The sequence below is a fragment of the Erinaceus europaeus genome, chromosome 3 (assembly GCF_950295315.1).
Source record: "Erinaceus europaeus chromosome 3, mEriEur2.1, whole genome shotgun sequence".
In the NCBI taxonomy this organism is placed as follows: Eukaryota; Metazoa; Chordata; class Mammalia; order Eulipotyphla; family Erinaceidae; genus Erinaceus; species Erinaceus europaeus.
In genome coordinates this window covers 31,316,400-31,331,461 of record NC_080164.1, presented here as the reverse complement: position 1 = coordinate 31,331,461, position 15,062 = coordinate 31,316,400, and the positions used below count along the sequence as shown (strand labels likewise).

Below are 15,062 nucleotides of genomic sequence, written 5' to 3'. Positions count from 1 at the left end.
GGTTCACAGACCAGGGGGCTGGGGACAGGGGACAGGGGCCTGGGGACAGGATTCAGCTCCTTAGGGGCTGCCTGGACAGAACCAGCAGGACAGAGCTTGTTTCAGGAGCACATGTACCAACACTGGAACAGGGAAGACCGGCATGACTCCTGTGCAAGGATGACACACACACTCGTGAAGTGTTCCATATTTTTATAAGACAAAAAGAAAAAGGAATACCAAATGATCTAACTTATTTGTGGGGCTTTAAAAAAGTAAGGATGGGGGGAGAGCACAGAGTGAAACATAGACTAGACATGGTGTATTGCACCAAAGCAAAGGACTCTGGGGAAGAAGGGGGAGGGAGAAGAGGGAGAAAACTCTGAGTGCCAGGTACATAAGGAAATTGAAGAAGTGTGTGTCTATGAACCTTCTCTAAAGCATTAAACCCCTCAATAAAAAAATATGTATTAATATAACTGCCTTGTAAATCATTATTTCCCTAATAAAACTATATTTAAAAATATTAAGATGTCCTGAGATTATATAGTGATGATGGTTATACAACTTAGTGGACACACACACACAAAGCCTAAACTGTACACTCGATTTCAAGGGTTAATTTTATATAATCATATCCCAGTTAAAAAACAAGAATCCAAAGGGCCAGGGTGTTCTCTCAGTGGTCGAGCACAGGGCTTGCAAACCGGAGGCCTCACATGTGATCCCTGGCCTCACATATGCCAGAGCTGGGTGATGCTTGGGTGGGTCTCTTTCTCCTCCTCCCACCCCCAGTATATTATTCTCTTTTTGTCAAGGAAGTTTTTAAAGCAGGTCTTAAAATTTTAATTACACACACACACACACACACACATTGGGTAGAGACAGAGAAATGAAGAGCAAAGGAGAAGATAGGGAGGGGAGAGACAGAGACAGAGAGACAGCACTGCTTTACCACCTGTGAAGCTTTCCCCCTGCAGGTGGGGACTGGGGGCTTGAACCCAGGTCCTTGCATGTCATGACGTGTGCTCAGCCAGGTGCACCACCGCCCGGCCCCACTATTCTTTCTCTATGAGCTGGATGTGTGTAAGGTATGGGCGTGTGTGGCAAAGAATCTAAGGAGACACAGGAGGCACAGCGGCTGAATGTGGAAAGCGTTTTGGAAAGATAGGCCATGCTGCTTCATTCATCAGCTAACAGCAAACATCTAAGCAGCTTATGCCCCACCCCCACAACAAGTGTCAGGCCTTATTAAAGTTGGTTAAATAAAATAATCAGCCTGAGCAGTGCCCACCACAGATGGAATACTTCACCTTCAGAAAGGACAGTATTTTTTTTTTATTTTTTAAATTTATTTTATTTATTTATTCCCTTTTGTTGCCCTTGTTGTTTTATTGTTGTAGTTACTATTGTTGTTGTCGTTGTTGGATAGGACAGAGAGAAATGGAGAGAGGGAGGGGAAGAAAGAGAGGAGGAGAGAAAGATAGACACCTGCAGACCTGCTTCACCACCTGTGAAGCGACTCCCCTGCAGGTGGGGAGCCGGGGTTCGAACCAGGATCCTTATGCCGGTCCTTGTGCTTTGCGCCACCTGCGCTTAGCCCGCTGCACTACAGCCCAACTCCCTAGAAAGTACAGTATTTTGAGCAAACTGGGTGCTAATGTCATAAAAGTTTTAACTCTTCTTTTATAGCCTTCCGTGGACTTCCTAAGGTTGTATCTCAAGTCACCCAGTGACCCACAAGCCACACTGCTGGCACCTAACCCACATGGCTCTTCTCCATGACCTGTGTCCTTTGGGAAGCCAGGACAGGCTCGCTCTGCCAAGTCAAGCAGTGTGCTCGAAGCCCACAGGTGCTCTGGCGGCAGGGAGAGTGGCAGAATAGGAACATAGCTTCCTGATAAAGGGAAATGCTTAGAGGGGCAGTTCTGAGGATTCACACACTATCAAATGTTTTTTTTTTTTTTCCTGAATTAAAAAAGCCATATTAACAACTTACCCTCTTTAAAGTGAATGTTAGTTGTTTGCTGCCAACTGTAGTGTCTGATACGCTCAATGTCCCATTTTTGGCTTCAAGTTTCAAACGATCTTCAAGGGTTTTACTGCAGGTAGTTGAAGAGATGACACATTAGTTAGTATTATGCTTTGGTCTGTCATTTGACACTAGTACTAGTTAGGATTGATCATATGAAGAAAAATCTTTTATATAGGTGGTAAAGATGGAAAATAGCATTCACTTCACACAGTCAGTGAAAAGAACTGAGAGCACACAGTCACATTCAATACTTACACTCAACACACACACACACACACACACACACAGAGAGAGAGAGAGAGAGAAGCAGCAATCCCCAATTTAAGACTTCAAGCGGCAATACTAAATATCTCAATGGCTGCTACTTGTCTTGCTAAATCTTACTCTGAAATCTCTTATTACCGGAATGCTAAGTGGCTTCAAGGGCATTTTATACTGTTTTCAGCAGCTCATTCACCTCAACAGAGGAGTGAACCCAAGTTAAGTCCCCCTGGGACAAGTCACAGAGAAATGTTAAGGACTCTGATCTTTCCTTCACTCTTAGTTCTCTGGATAAGACTCCTCCTTAAAACAGTATGAACAACTAGAAACATGAATCCTTCTGATTCCACAGCAGAAAACAAAAGCAATTACAGAGAAAGGCGTTTATCTGATTCAGCCCTATTTGCTATTTCTCCAACTGTCTTTCCTTTCATGTTCTTACTTGAATTTCTTTCTGACACACTTTAACCCCCAATTTTATTTTCTTTTTTAATCATGCTTTCCATGTGTTTCTAGAATTTCTTCATATCATCTGTGCCCCTCTTATGGTTTGCTGCATCTTGGAATTCACTGACTGTCATCTACATAACCAAAACCAGCTGCCCCTGCGTCACAATAAAGATGTTAAACTTGAATGTTATATCAGCTATATAACACTGCATGTTGCTATAATAATAATTCTTTATTGTGAAATAAGATTACTGGGTCCTTCTGTGGATTTGGTTTTGGGGGGTGGGAAGAACTGGATGAAGTGGTTGGGGAGATGGTTTAATGGTAAAACACTGGACTTGCAAACCTGAGGTTCCTGGTTTGAACCCCAGTACCACATGTACCAGAGTAATGTTCTGACTTGCCTCTGTCTCATGTAAAAAATTCTCTTAGATGCAATAAATAAATATTTTTAAAAAAAATTGAATTAAGCCTGAAGATATATATATCTTCAATAAGTTTTTGTTGTGGGGGAGGGCTGGGGGAATGAACTCCCAGCTTCATGTATTATGATACCATTACTGAGCTATCTCCCCAGGCTGATATTTTCATTATCTGATAGACAGAGATAAAATAGGAAGAGGGGCATAGTATTGTTTCATCACTCACTGAGTTCCCCTACGGTGCTGGGACTTGAACTCTGGGCCTCATGGACGACAAGGCACAGGCTCTGCTGTGTAAGCTACCTTCTGTCCCATTTCAGTAAGTTTTAATGCTAGTTCTAAGCCTCCTTGAAAAGGCTAGATCAGCCTTCTCATATCCCCTTGATAACTAGGAAGGGAGATGGGAGGGGTAGAGAAAAGGAAAAAAAAAAAAAAAAAACATGGCGCTCCCTTCTATTGTGCTCCTTAATAAAACAATCAGTCATACTTCCTTTCCCAGTCCTCCCTGCACCAAGTATAAGTGAATGTATCCTTTTAAAGGTGATGTGAAGAAGGAGAAATTTGGCTGGATTTATACAAAAGGGTGGAGGGAGGAACTGTGTGAAAAGACCTTCTTTTTCCTGAAATACGGCCTTTGCAACTAATTACTGAGGAGCATGCAGCCCCTAAAGGATCCGTAAGACAGCAGTGCTCCTTTGAAATTTTGAAGATTATGTTTGATGTCCACTCCATGAGAAATTTATCTCCAGTTTATGACGACCAGTAACTTACTAAACATACCCTCTTTCTATAATTTGAGGCCTACAGTGGTTAGCATAAAAGTAGCACTCTTTTCTAAGCAATAATGTTATTAAGAAGCACTTTTAAAGTACTTTTCATCTTCAAAGCTCTCTACAGACTAACTAATTAATCCTTTCAACATACCTGAGACAGAAGTATTTATCCTTCATAGATGGCAAAAGGGAGGTAAGATGCTAAATGACTTGCCCTGGGCCACTGAAGGATTCAGGTCTAAAACTAGGATTTCAGTCTAAGGATTTCTGGTTTCCAGGAGTGTGTCAGACCAAACTTGATTTATAAAAAGTGTTGTTCAGGAAATGTGTCACAGTGGGTATTCTAAACGACAAGCTTCCACATGACAAACGGAATGAAACAAAGATTTAGTTGAGTTGCCTTTTTTGAACACAAGAATTTGAAAGGAGGAACTGTCTCAAGTCTGCATGTGGGTTATGTTAGCCTAAGCAAATTCCTCAACTTGTTCATGTCCTTTCTGCTCTTTCTTTTCATAGCTATAAATGCTGAGGTTTTCAAGTTAACAGTACTTTTGATTAACTATGGAGCCAGTGACACAGGGTGGCACACAGAAAATACTAATTTGGGAAGAAAAAGACTTCTCAAGTAAATTGTGGGAAATTACTACTCTTAAGAATGACCTTATTTCCTCCAGCATAGAGTATATGAATCCTGGTTTTTGCTCAATGTACGTTCGAAGTGCACTTGTAAAAACTTGTTCTGTCTAGGCTACTTGGAGAGACAGGCTGAGTTTTAGAACGAGCCATGGCAGAAGATCAGACACAGGGACTGAGTGTGGAGATTTCTACATTAAAGCCAAGTTCCACTTCCCTTCCTTTGAAAGTCAGTTTACAGAAGGCAGCTGCTAACCAGTGCTCGCAACACTGCTACCTGAGTGTGAATTCAGAGACTGGAGGATTCGGCCGCCTGACAGCTCACTCTCCAGTGCACCAGAAGGGCGATGTGCAGGGAACCTCAGCCTGCACAGAGCTGAGGGAGGAGAGCCAGCATTCCTCTTCAGCCCACAACCCCAGTTCTGCATCTTCCCCACTGAGGTTTCAGGCCTGCAGCTTTTCAGTGTTTTGCCACTGGTAGTAAAGTTAAGCATTTCAGGGAGGAAAAAAAAAAATCTCACTGTCATAAGATGAATCCTGCTTCCCACAAACCCTCAGTTTGTTAGGATTGCTACACAGACAGGCATGAACATTAGAAGACTGAGAATAAATGGGATTCAGTACGGGATGGAAGGGGCTAGAAAGGGGAAAACCCAAACTACCAGTAGGGCTAGCTATCTTAAAAAAGAAAAATGAGCACAGACCTCAAATAAGAAAAATACAATACAAAGTGGTGCACTCGGGTAAGTACACGTATATCACTGTGAGCAAGGACTGGGTTCAAGCCTCCCAGTCCCACCTGCGGGGGAAAATTTCACAAGCAGTGAAGCAGTGCTGCAGGAGACACTCTCTCTCCCTTCCTCTCCCTCTTCCTCTCAATTTCTCTCTGTTCTGTCAAATAAAATAAAGTTTTAAAAAAAATACAATTAGATACTTGATGCTCTAGGACAGTTGAATGACTTGTTTGCTCGAGGTTAAAATGCGCACGCACGCACGCACGTGCGCGCACACACACACACACACACACACACACACGCTGAATTAACTCCACTTAAAGGAATCATCAAGAAATATTATGCATGTACAAACTATTGTATTTTACTGTCAACTGTAAATCATTAATCCTCCAACAAAGAAATTTTAAAAAAATGAAGGAATCACCCCTCTACAGTCTACACCAAACGGAGTAAGAAGAGACTGCAGGAGCTGAATCCACAGTGAGTGGTAAACTGGGGGGCGGGTGGGGGCTGTGGGAATTGAGCCAAGGGCCTCACACATGTGGGGCATGCACTCAACCATTTATCTCCCCTGCCAATGCCAATGAATGGTGGGTTTTAAAAATTAAAAAAAAAAAAAGATCAAATACTTCTATTTAAATAAATGGCTTTACAAATAGTTATGTATACTAAAAAGGTTTCTGAAAACTTTCTGTCCATGCTTTCAGTTTGCTTATGTTGCTTTAAAGCCCCTTTCTTAGGGGTTAGGTAAAGAAACCCCACCTTGCTGAGCAAGTAAAAACATAAATGATTGCTGATATGCTTGGCGCAAACATGGGGAAATAGGTACTTCAGTAAGAATGCCAAGTGCCCAGTGCTGCTCCAGAGGGTAAGTAGCATCTATTACATCCTTTTTTTTTTTTCAAAATATTTTTCTATTATTTATTCATTCCCTTTGTTGCCCTTGTTGTTTTATTGTTGTTATTGATGTCATTGTTGGATAGGACAGAGAGAAATGGAGAGAGGAGGGGAAGACAGAGAGAGGGAGAGAAAGAGACATCTGCAGACCTGCTTCACCGCTTGTGAAGTGACTCTCCTGCAGGTGGGAGCTGGGGGCTCGAACTGGGAGCCTTCTACCGGTCCTTGTACTTTGCACCACCTGCGCTTAACCCGCTGCGCTACCGCCAGATTCCCCTATTACATCCTTTTTAAGCAAGAAATAAATTCTTGGGTATAGTTGTGAAAAAGGTAAGAGGAAAACAAGAAATACCCAGTTAGGAGATGCTCTGCATACTACAGTCATTGTCTTACAAAAGACTTAAGTAGTCATAAGGCAGACTTTAAGTACTTAAACTTGGAAAGAAAAAAAATTGAGTTTTTTATTTTTTAAAACATTCATTTATTTATTACTAGATACAGAGAGAAATTGAGAGGGGAGAGGGAGATAGAATGGGACAGAGACAAGACAGACACCTACAGCCCAGCTTTACCACTCATGAAGCCATCCCTCCACTCCTGCTCCCTGCAAGTGGGGACCAGGGGCTTGAAAGCGAGGTTTAAATTCTTTCAGTGCTTATCCACTCTGAGAGTAAGTGAAAATTTGCTAGCTCAAGAGTGAAAACTGGTAATAGTTAATTCACAAAGTCAGCGGTGTGTGGATGCAAGAGGGAGATCACCCAGAGCCACTAAACTACCCGGGGAAGAAGACAGACCCATCTTAAAGATCTCGTCAGCTTCCAGGACCTACCACAGGTAGGCACTTCAAAGACTGCTTTCATAAACTGAACTGAGAAGGCCACCCAGCAGGCAGACCTGATTACTCCAGTCAATAAAGAGGAGATCTCGGCAGCCACTGAAATCGCGAACGCTGCCATGCCAAGGCCCTCTTCCGTCCAGCTCTCCATCACTGGCCTCTCCACTACACTGTGTAGGCCACCGCTGCCCCAAAGAAAAGACAAGACTGAAGTGCCCAGGCTCTGGCAGGAGTCATCAAAAGTGAACTCAATTTTCCTACCTAGAAGCAGAATTATTCCACCCTCCTGAGACAGACACACACACACACACACACACACACACACACACATGTACGCATGCACACACGCACATGTATCCCTTATCTTCCCTGAGGTTATATCCCAGCACTGTATCCTCCAGGTTCCTTTCCAAACTTCAATTTAGTTCATTCTCTTACTTCTTTACTGGATCTTTCCCATGGCTAGAACTCTGTCTACTAGTAAATCACATCACTCAAGTCTTAAAAAAAAAAAAAAAGCAAAAAATAAAAAACTTTCCAGTTTTGTTATGAGTTTGGACTCCTTCCTTTTACTGCCAACTTTCTTTAGAAAGTTCACTATACTAATGGTCACATTATGTTTTAATCTCGTTCACTCTTCAATTCACTGTCTCCAAAATGCAGACATTTTGGCCGGCTGCCTGAGAAATTATTCCCGCAAAGACAATATTCCTAATGGCTTTTTTTCAACTGTCTTTCTGTAGGTCTCTTTGTTCCATCGTCTGACGTTTATACCTGTCCTTGGTGACAAGTTGTCACTCTAGTTTTCCTCCCAGCTTTTTGATGGTTCCTTAGAAATTTCGACTATCTTCTCTTTTGCTTGTTTTCTGAATCACAATTCTTGGCCCACACTATCAGTCTATCTGTGGCACCTCGAAATTTACATGTGCTGCTTTATATGCGTTTTCCTTTTCTTTAACGTTTTACTTATTTATTTTGGATATAGACAGAGAACTTGATTAGGGTGGGAGAGACAGGGAGAGGGAGAAATAGAAGGATGCTGTTTTGCCGGGCTGGCTTCACGGGCGGGTAACAGACGACCAGGGACTCATGGTTGAGCTGTAGGCAGTATCTCTTTATTCAAGCAGGACGCAGCACAATCTAAGCCGAGCTAAGCTAAACTAAAGGTACCATAAAACTCACAATGCTGTCTTTATATATACTTGCCAAGTAGGGTGGAAACAGGATGTGACATAGAGAGGGTGGAGAGAAAAGTGACTGGTGAAAATCAGAGAGTGACAAGGAGAGGATCAGGGTGTGACAAGGAGAGGGGGTGGAGCAGGCGAGAATTCTATCACTGAACCACCAATGCCCTGGAGGGAGGGTGGTGCTTCTTAACAGCGGTTATGTAAATAGAATGAAGTGGTTATGTAAATAGAATAGTGTTAAGCAGGGGGGATTTAAACCAAATGAAACAGAAGGGGTCTCATGCATACCATGAAGGAGAAAGGGAGAGAGAAATAGAAGGAGAGAGAGGGAGAGAGAGAGTGGGAGGGTGGATGGGAGAGAGAGAGTGTGTATGAAGGGGGATAGATGGAAGAAGAGAAGGAGAGGAGAGAGAGGAGGAGAGAGGGAGGGAGGAAGGGAGAGAGGAGGGAGGGAGGAAGGGAGAGAGACGGGGGGGGGGCAACAGACACCTATAACAGTGCTTCACCATGTGTGAAGTTTCTCCCACTGTAGGTGGGGACCAGGGGCTTAAAGCCAGGTCCTTGTACATGATAAAGTGTGTGTTCAACCAGGCGTACCACCATCCAGCAAATTTTTCTTTTTCTTTTCTTTCTCCACCTTCCATCCCCCCCCCCCACCAGCCAGGTTATCACTGGATTTCAGCGCCAACACTACATACAAATCCACCACGACTGTCGGCCATGTTCTCCAATCCCCCCACCCCCCCATTATTTGACAGGACAGATAAAGGAGGGAGAAGGGAAAAAGCCACCTAAAGGCCTGCTTCACCTCTCGAGAGGCATCCCCCCTGCAGGTTGAGAGCAGGGGCTCCTTGTGCGTTACAGCACGTGCCCTTGACCAGGGATCCTAACCTCAGCCTTTGTCTCACACCACACACAGTCTTTCTCATACTATGGTTTCAGTAACATTAGAAAAGGCTTGTATCGATATTATTATTTCTCCCCATCAAGGCTATTGCCAGGGCTCAGTGCCTGCACAACAAGTCTGTCACTGAGTGCCCCTGACAGAGACAGAGAGAACAAGAGAAAAGAGTAAAAGACACCCGGTAGCACTTCTCCTCTCTGGGCTTCCCCACTGCAGGTGGGGACTTCGGGCTTGAACTCCAGTCCTAGCACATGGTACTGTGTTCCCTCTATCAGGTGTGGCACTGACTGGCCCCCAACAAGCACATCTTTAATATAAGAGTATTCACATAGAGGCAGTGGGTTCCTCTCTGCTGACATGCCGCCCTGTGTCTCACCTTTGAGGCAGATGGTTCCTTTTTATTGTCCACCCACCTCTTCTCTTTGAGACTATTTCTTAAGTTGTCTATTATAATAAACAGTAAAATATTCTCTCTCTCTCTCTTTTTTTTTTTTTACCTTGGGGCCTCAGGCATAGTGAGTCTGCATTATCATTATGCTACCCCCCCCCCAATAAACTTCTTTTTTTTTTTCTTGGCTCCAGGGTTACTGCTGGGTCTGAGTGACCACACAATAAATTCACTGCTTCTGCGGTCATTTTGTCAATTTTTTTTGTCTTTTTTTGATTGGACAGAGAGAAATTGAGAGAGGAGGGGGGAGACAGAGAGGGAGAGAGAAAGACACCTGCAGATCTGAGCTTCACCACTTGTGAAGCAACCCCCCTGCAGGTGGAGAGCCGGGGGCTCAAACAGGGATCCTTGCACAGGTCCTTGTACTTAACCTGGTGTGCCACTGCCCACCCTACCCTCCACCCCCAAATAAACTCTCAACTTAAAAAAAAAAAAAGAGTAGAGCTGGGAAGATAGCATATGGTCATGCAAAAAGACTTTTCATGCCTACAACACCAAAGTTTAATCCCCAGAACCACCATAAGCCAAAGTTGAGCAGTGCTCTGGTGAAAAAAATAAATAAATGGGGGGCTGGGCGGTGGCACAGCGGGTTAAGTGAACATGGCACGAAGCATAAGGATCCCGACTTGAGGCCCTGGCTCCCTACCTGCAGGGGGGTTCCTTCACAGGCAGTGAAGCAGGTCAGCAGGTGTCTGTCTTTCTCTCCCCCGTCTTCCCTTCCTCTCTCGACTTCTCTCTGTCCTATCCAATAACAACGACAGCAATAACAACAACACTGATAACCAGGGCAACAAAAGGAAAAAAAATAGCCTCCAGGAGCAGTGGATTTGTAGTGCAGGCACTGAGTCCTAGTGATAACCCCATGGCAAAAAACAAAACAAAAAACCAAAAAAAAAACCACCTTTAATAATAAAAAAAAGAGAGATAAATGAATGAAAAAAAATAAAATAGTGTTCATATTAGTGGGTTGTGGTGAGGAGGTTTAAAAGAGATTTTTTAAATTTTATTTATTCCTTTTGTTGCCCTTGTTGTTTTATTGTTGTAGTTATTATTGATGTCACTGTTGTTGGATAGGACAGAGAGAAATGGAGAGAGGAGGGGAAGACAGAGAGAGGGAGAGAAAGACAGACACCTGCAGACCTGCTTCACCGCTTGTGAAGCGACTCCCCTGCAGGTGGGGAGCCGGGGGCTCGAACTGGGATCCTTCCGCTGGTCCTTGTGCTTAGCGCCACCTGCGCTTAACCCGCTGCGCTACCGCCCGACTCCCTCTGGGCTTCTTTTTTTTTAAATTTTATTTATATTTATTTATTTATTCCCTTTTGTTGCCCTTGTTGTTTTATTGTTGTAGTAATTGTTATTGATGTTGTTGTTGTTGGATAGGACAAAGAGAAATGGAGAGAGGAGAGGGAAGACAGAGAGAGGGGGAGAGAAAGATAGACACCCGCAGACCTGCTTCACCGCTTATGAAGCGACTCCCCTGCAGGTGGGGAGCCAGGGGCTTGAACCGGGATCCTTATGCCGGTGTTCGCACTTTGCACCACCTGCGCTTAACCTACTGCGCTAACGCCCGACTCCCTGATCTGGGCTTCTAACCCTTCCCTGGCTAGCTCTCCTATGCTTGAGCTGGGCTGCTCCATGCCACTCTGCCTTGCTACTGAGGCTTTCCTCCACTCACTTCCTTCAGCCTCAAACAATTCCTATGTTTGGCTTCTACCCTCTTCCCCACTCTGCTTTTAGCATTCAATGAATGCCTGATGAATAAGCAGATGGCTGGAGAGTTTTGACAGGTGGGTGAAGAAACTCCCAAATAAAGTATAGCATAATGGATGTCATGTGAACGTGCTGACAGGTATCACATTCATCTACAGTCATCTGACTCTACCATGCAAAGAAGACAGCTCACTGATTTACTTAAGTACTGAGTTTCTACTCACTAATCACCTTCCCGTTTATAGAACAGTTTTAAAGTTGGGCAAGTCCAAGTGAACACTGAAATGTAAATGCACTCAGCTTAGAGAACTGCTTTTTTACCAGTTGCCCTGTAGTAACTCGCAGAATAAACAAATGGAGTGGCTTCAGCTCTCTGAAGGATAATAATTCAATTCTTCATTAAATAATGTAAGATACTGCGAGCTGAGAGTGCCAAAATAATCTAGACAAACTAAAATTCAGTCAGCAGTTTCTGCCAAAATGCCAGCAAACCGCAGCCTATTCATAAAAGGATTATTATTTTAAGAAATGAGACCTTTCTTTTTAGGCACATGTAAATATTACTGTCTTCTTAAGGAGTGTTTAACTTAGAAGAAATGTTTAATTTCAGTATAATAAATTATGTATTCACTAAATACTACATTTTTATCCCCCCCCCCTTTTTGCCTCCAGGGTTATTGCTGGGCTCGGTGCCTATACTATGAATCCACTGCTCCTGGAGGCCATTTCTTTCCATTTTGTTGCCCGTGTTGTTGTCCTTATTGTTATTGTTGCCACTGATGTTGTTGTTGGATACGACAGAGAGAAGCTGAGAGAGGAGAGGAAGGCAGAGGGGGGAAAGAATGACAGACACCTGCAGACCTGCTTCACCACTTGTGAAGCAATCTCCCTGCTTGCTTGGTAGGGAGCAGGGGGCTCGAACCAGGATCTTACGCCGGTCCTTGCACTTTGTGCCACATGCACTTAACCCTCTGTGCTACTGCCTGACCCCCTCCCTTTTGCTTTTTACAGTAATATTCTACTATAACTCAAAGACAGAAAAAGAGTATCAGCCAGTGGTCCAGGAGGTGGCACAGTGGATAAAGCATTGGAATCTCAACCAGGAGGTCCTGAGTTCAATCCCAGGCAGCACATGTACCAGAGTGATGTTTGGTTCTCTTTTTTTTTCTTTTTTTTTTAAATATTTATTTTATTTATTCCCTTTTGTTGCCCTTGTTGTTTTATTGTTGTAGTTATTGTTGTTGTTGTTGGATAGGACAGAGAGAAATGGAGAGAGGAGGGGAAGACAGAGAGGAGGAGAGAAAGATAGACACCTGCAGACCTGCTTCACCGCCTGTGAAGCGACTCCCCCTGCAGGTGGGGAGCTGGGGTTCGAACCGGGATCCTTATGCCGGTCCTTGTGCTTTGCGCCACCTGCGCTTAACCCGCTGCGCTACAGCCCGACTCCCGATGTTTGGTTCTTTTTTTTTTTCTCTCTCTCTCCTTTCTTTCACATGAATAAATAAATACTTTTTTAAAAAAAAAGAGTATCAGTGAGATTAGTCATGCCTCCTAAACCCAAATCATGGCCTGATATTACCCCTCACAGAATGGGAGAAGATCTTTACATGCCATACATCAGACAAGAGGCTAATAACCAACATATATAAAGAGCTTGCCAGACTCAACAACAAGACAACAAAAATGGGGGGAGGACTTGGGCAAAATATTCACCACAGAAGAGATCCAAAAGGCCAAGAAACACATGAAAAAATGCTCCAAGTCTCTGATTGTCAGAGAAATGCAAATCAAGACAACAATGAGATACCACTTCACTCCTGTGAGAATGTCATACATCAGAAAAGGTAACAGCAGCAAATGCTGGAGAGGGTGTGGGGTCAAAGGAACCCTCCTACACTGCTGGTGGGAATGTCAATTGGTCCAACCTCTGTGGAGAACAGTCTGGAGAACTCTCAGAAGGCTAGAAATGGACCTACCCTATGACCCTGCAATTCCTCTCCTGGGGATATATCTTAAGGAACCCAACACATCCATCCAAAAAGATCTGTGTAGACATATGTTCTTGGCAGCACAATTTGTAATAGCCAAAACCTGGAAGCAACCCAGGTGTCCAACAACAGATGAGTGGCTGAGCAAGTTGTGGTGTACAAGTTGTGGTGTACTTTTTACAGCTGTAAAAAATGGTGACTTCACCGTTTTCAGCCGATCTTGGATGGACCTTGAAAAAATCATGTTGAGTGAAATAAGTCAGAAACAGAAGGATGAATATGGGATGATCTCACTCTCAGGCAGAAGTTGAAAAACAAGATCAGAAAAGAAAACACAAGTAGAACCTGAAATGGAATTGGCATATTGCACCAAAGTAAAAGACTCTGGGGTGGGTGGGTGGGGAGAATACAGATCCATGAAGGATGATAAATGACATAGTGGGGGTTGTATTGTTAAATGGGAAACTGGGGAATGTTATACATGTACAAACTATTGTATTTACTGTTGAATGTAAAACATTAATTCCTCAATAAAGAAATAAAAATAATAAAGAGTATCAGTGAGATTAGTCATGCCTCCTAAACCCAAATCATGGCCTGATATTACCATAGTTACATTAAAAATAAGTGCCCCCCACAAAGGAGCCCTCCTGCACTGCTGGTGGGAATGTCAATTGGTCCAACCCCTGTGGAGAGCAGTCTGGAGAACTCTCAGAAGGCTAGAAATGGACCTACCCTATGACCCTGCAATTCTTCTTCTGAGGGTATATCCCAAGGAACCAAACCTAACCATCCAAAAAGATTTGTGTATTCATATATTCATAGCAGCAGAATTTGTAATATCCAAAATCTGGAAGCAACCAGGTGTCCAACAGCAGATGAGTGGCTGAGCAAATTGTGGTATATATATTACTCAGCTATTAAAAATGGTGATTTCACTGTGTTCAGCCCATCTTGGATGAAGTTTGAAGAAATAATGTTAAGTGAGATAAGTCAGAAGCAAAAGGATGAATATGGGATGATCTCACTCACAGGCAGAAGTTGAAAAACAAGATCAGAAGAGAAAACACTAAGCAGAACTTGGACTGGAGTTGGTGTGCTGCACCAAAGTAAAAGACTCTGGGGTGGGTAGGGGAGGGTTCAGGTCCTGGGACGTGATGGCAGAGGATCTAGTGGGGGTTGTATTGTTACGTGGAAAACTGGGAAATGTTATGCACATACAAAATATTGTATTTACTGTCAACTGTAAAACATTAGTAAAGAAATTTAAAAAAATAAATAAATAAGTGCCCCCCCCAAAAAAAAAAAAGAGATCTATGTTCATAGGAGCACAAACTTGGAAGCAACCCAGATGAGTGGTTAAGAAAGTTATGGTATATACACAATGGAATACCAATCAGCTACCGGACATGATGGACTCTTCTCCCTGTCCGTATCTTGGATGATACTCTGAACCAATCATTTTAAGTGACATAAGCCAGAAGGATGATGAATATCAGATAATCTCACTTATAGATGGGTTTTAAGCAGCAAGGAAAGAAAAGGAAAATACAGGGTGAAGCTTAAGATGGAGTGGGGTATTCTGCAGTAAAGCAAAGGACTCTGGAGCGGGGGTGGCGGGGGGGCTGGAGGGAAGAGGGTGTCAGGTCCCCAATGACTGACAGTGAAGAGGGCTGGCGGTGGGTCTATACACACCTGTCACAGGGAGATAAGATACTGAACCCATGTGTCAACAACCATCCTATAAACCACTATTTTCCCAATAAAATGATAGGGGCTGAGAGAAGGGTTGTTGCTCCCAGA

The 15,062-nt window shown here is 43.4% G+C and overlaps 1 protein-coding gene and 1 non-coding gene across 2 annotated transcripts in view; one reads left to right on the top strand and one right to left on the bottom strand.

Annotated features, from left to right (window-relative positions):
- The window catches only part of NOL10 (nucleolar protein 10), a 95,506-nt gene that overhangs the window by 873 nt on the left and 79,571 nt on the right, over positions 1–15,062 (bottom strand). The window contains exon 20 of the mRNA XM_007529836.3: positions 1,979–2,081. Coding sequence (XP_007529898.1) covers positions 1,979–2,081 — 103 coding nt within the window. The remainder of the gene's footprint in view (positions 1–1,978; positions 2,082–15,062) is intronic.
- LOC132537882 (U6 spliceosomal RNA) lies at positions 93–194 on the top strand. Its single transcript, XR_009549303.1, has one exon. It is a non-coding gene; the product is annotated as a U6 spliceosomal RNA (small nuclear RNA).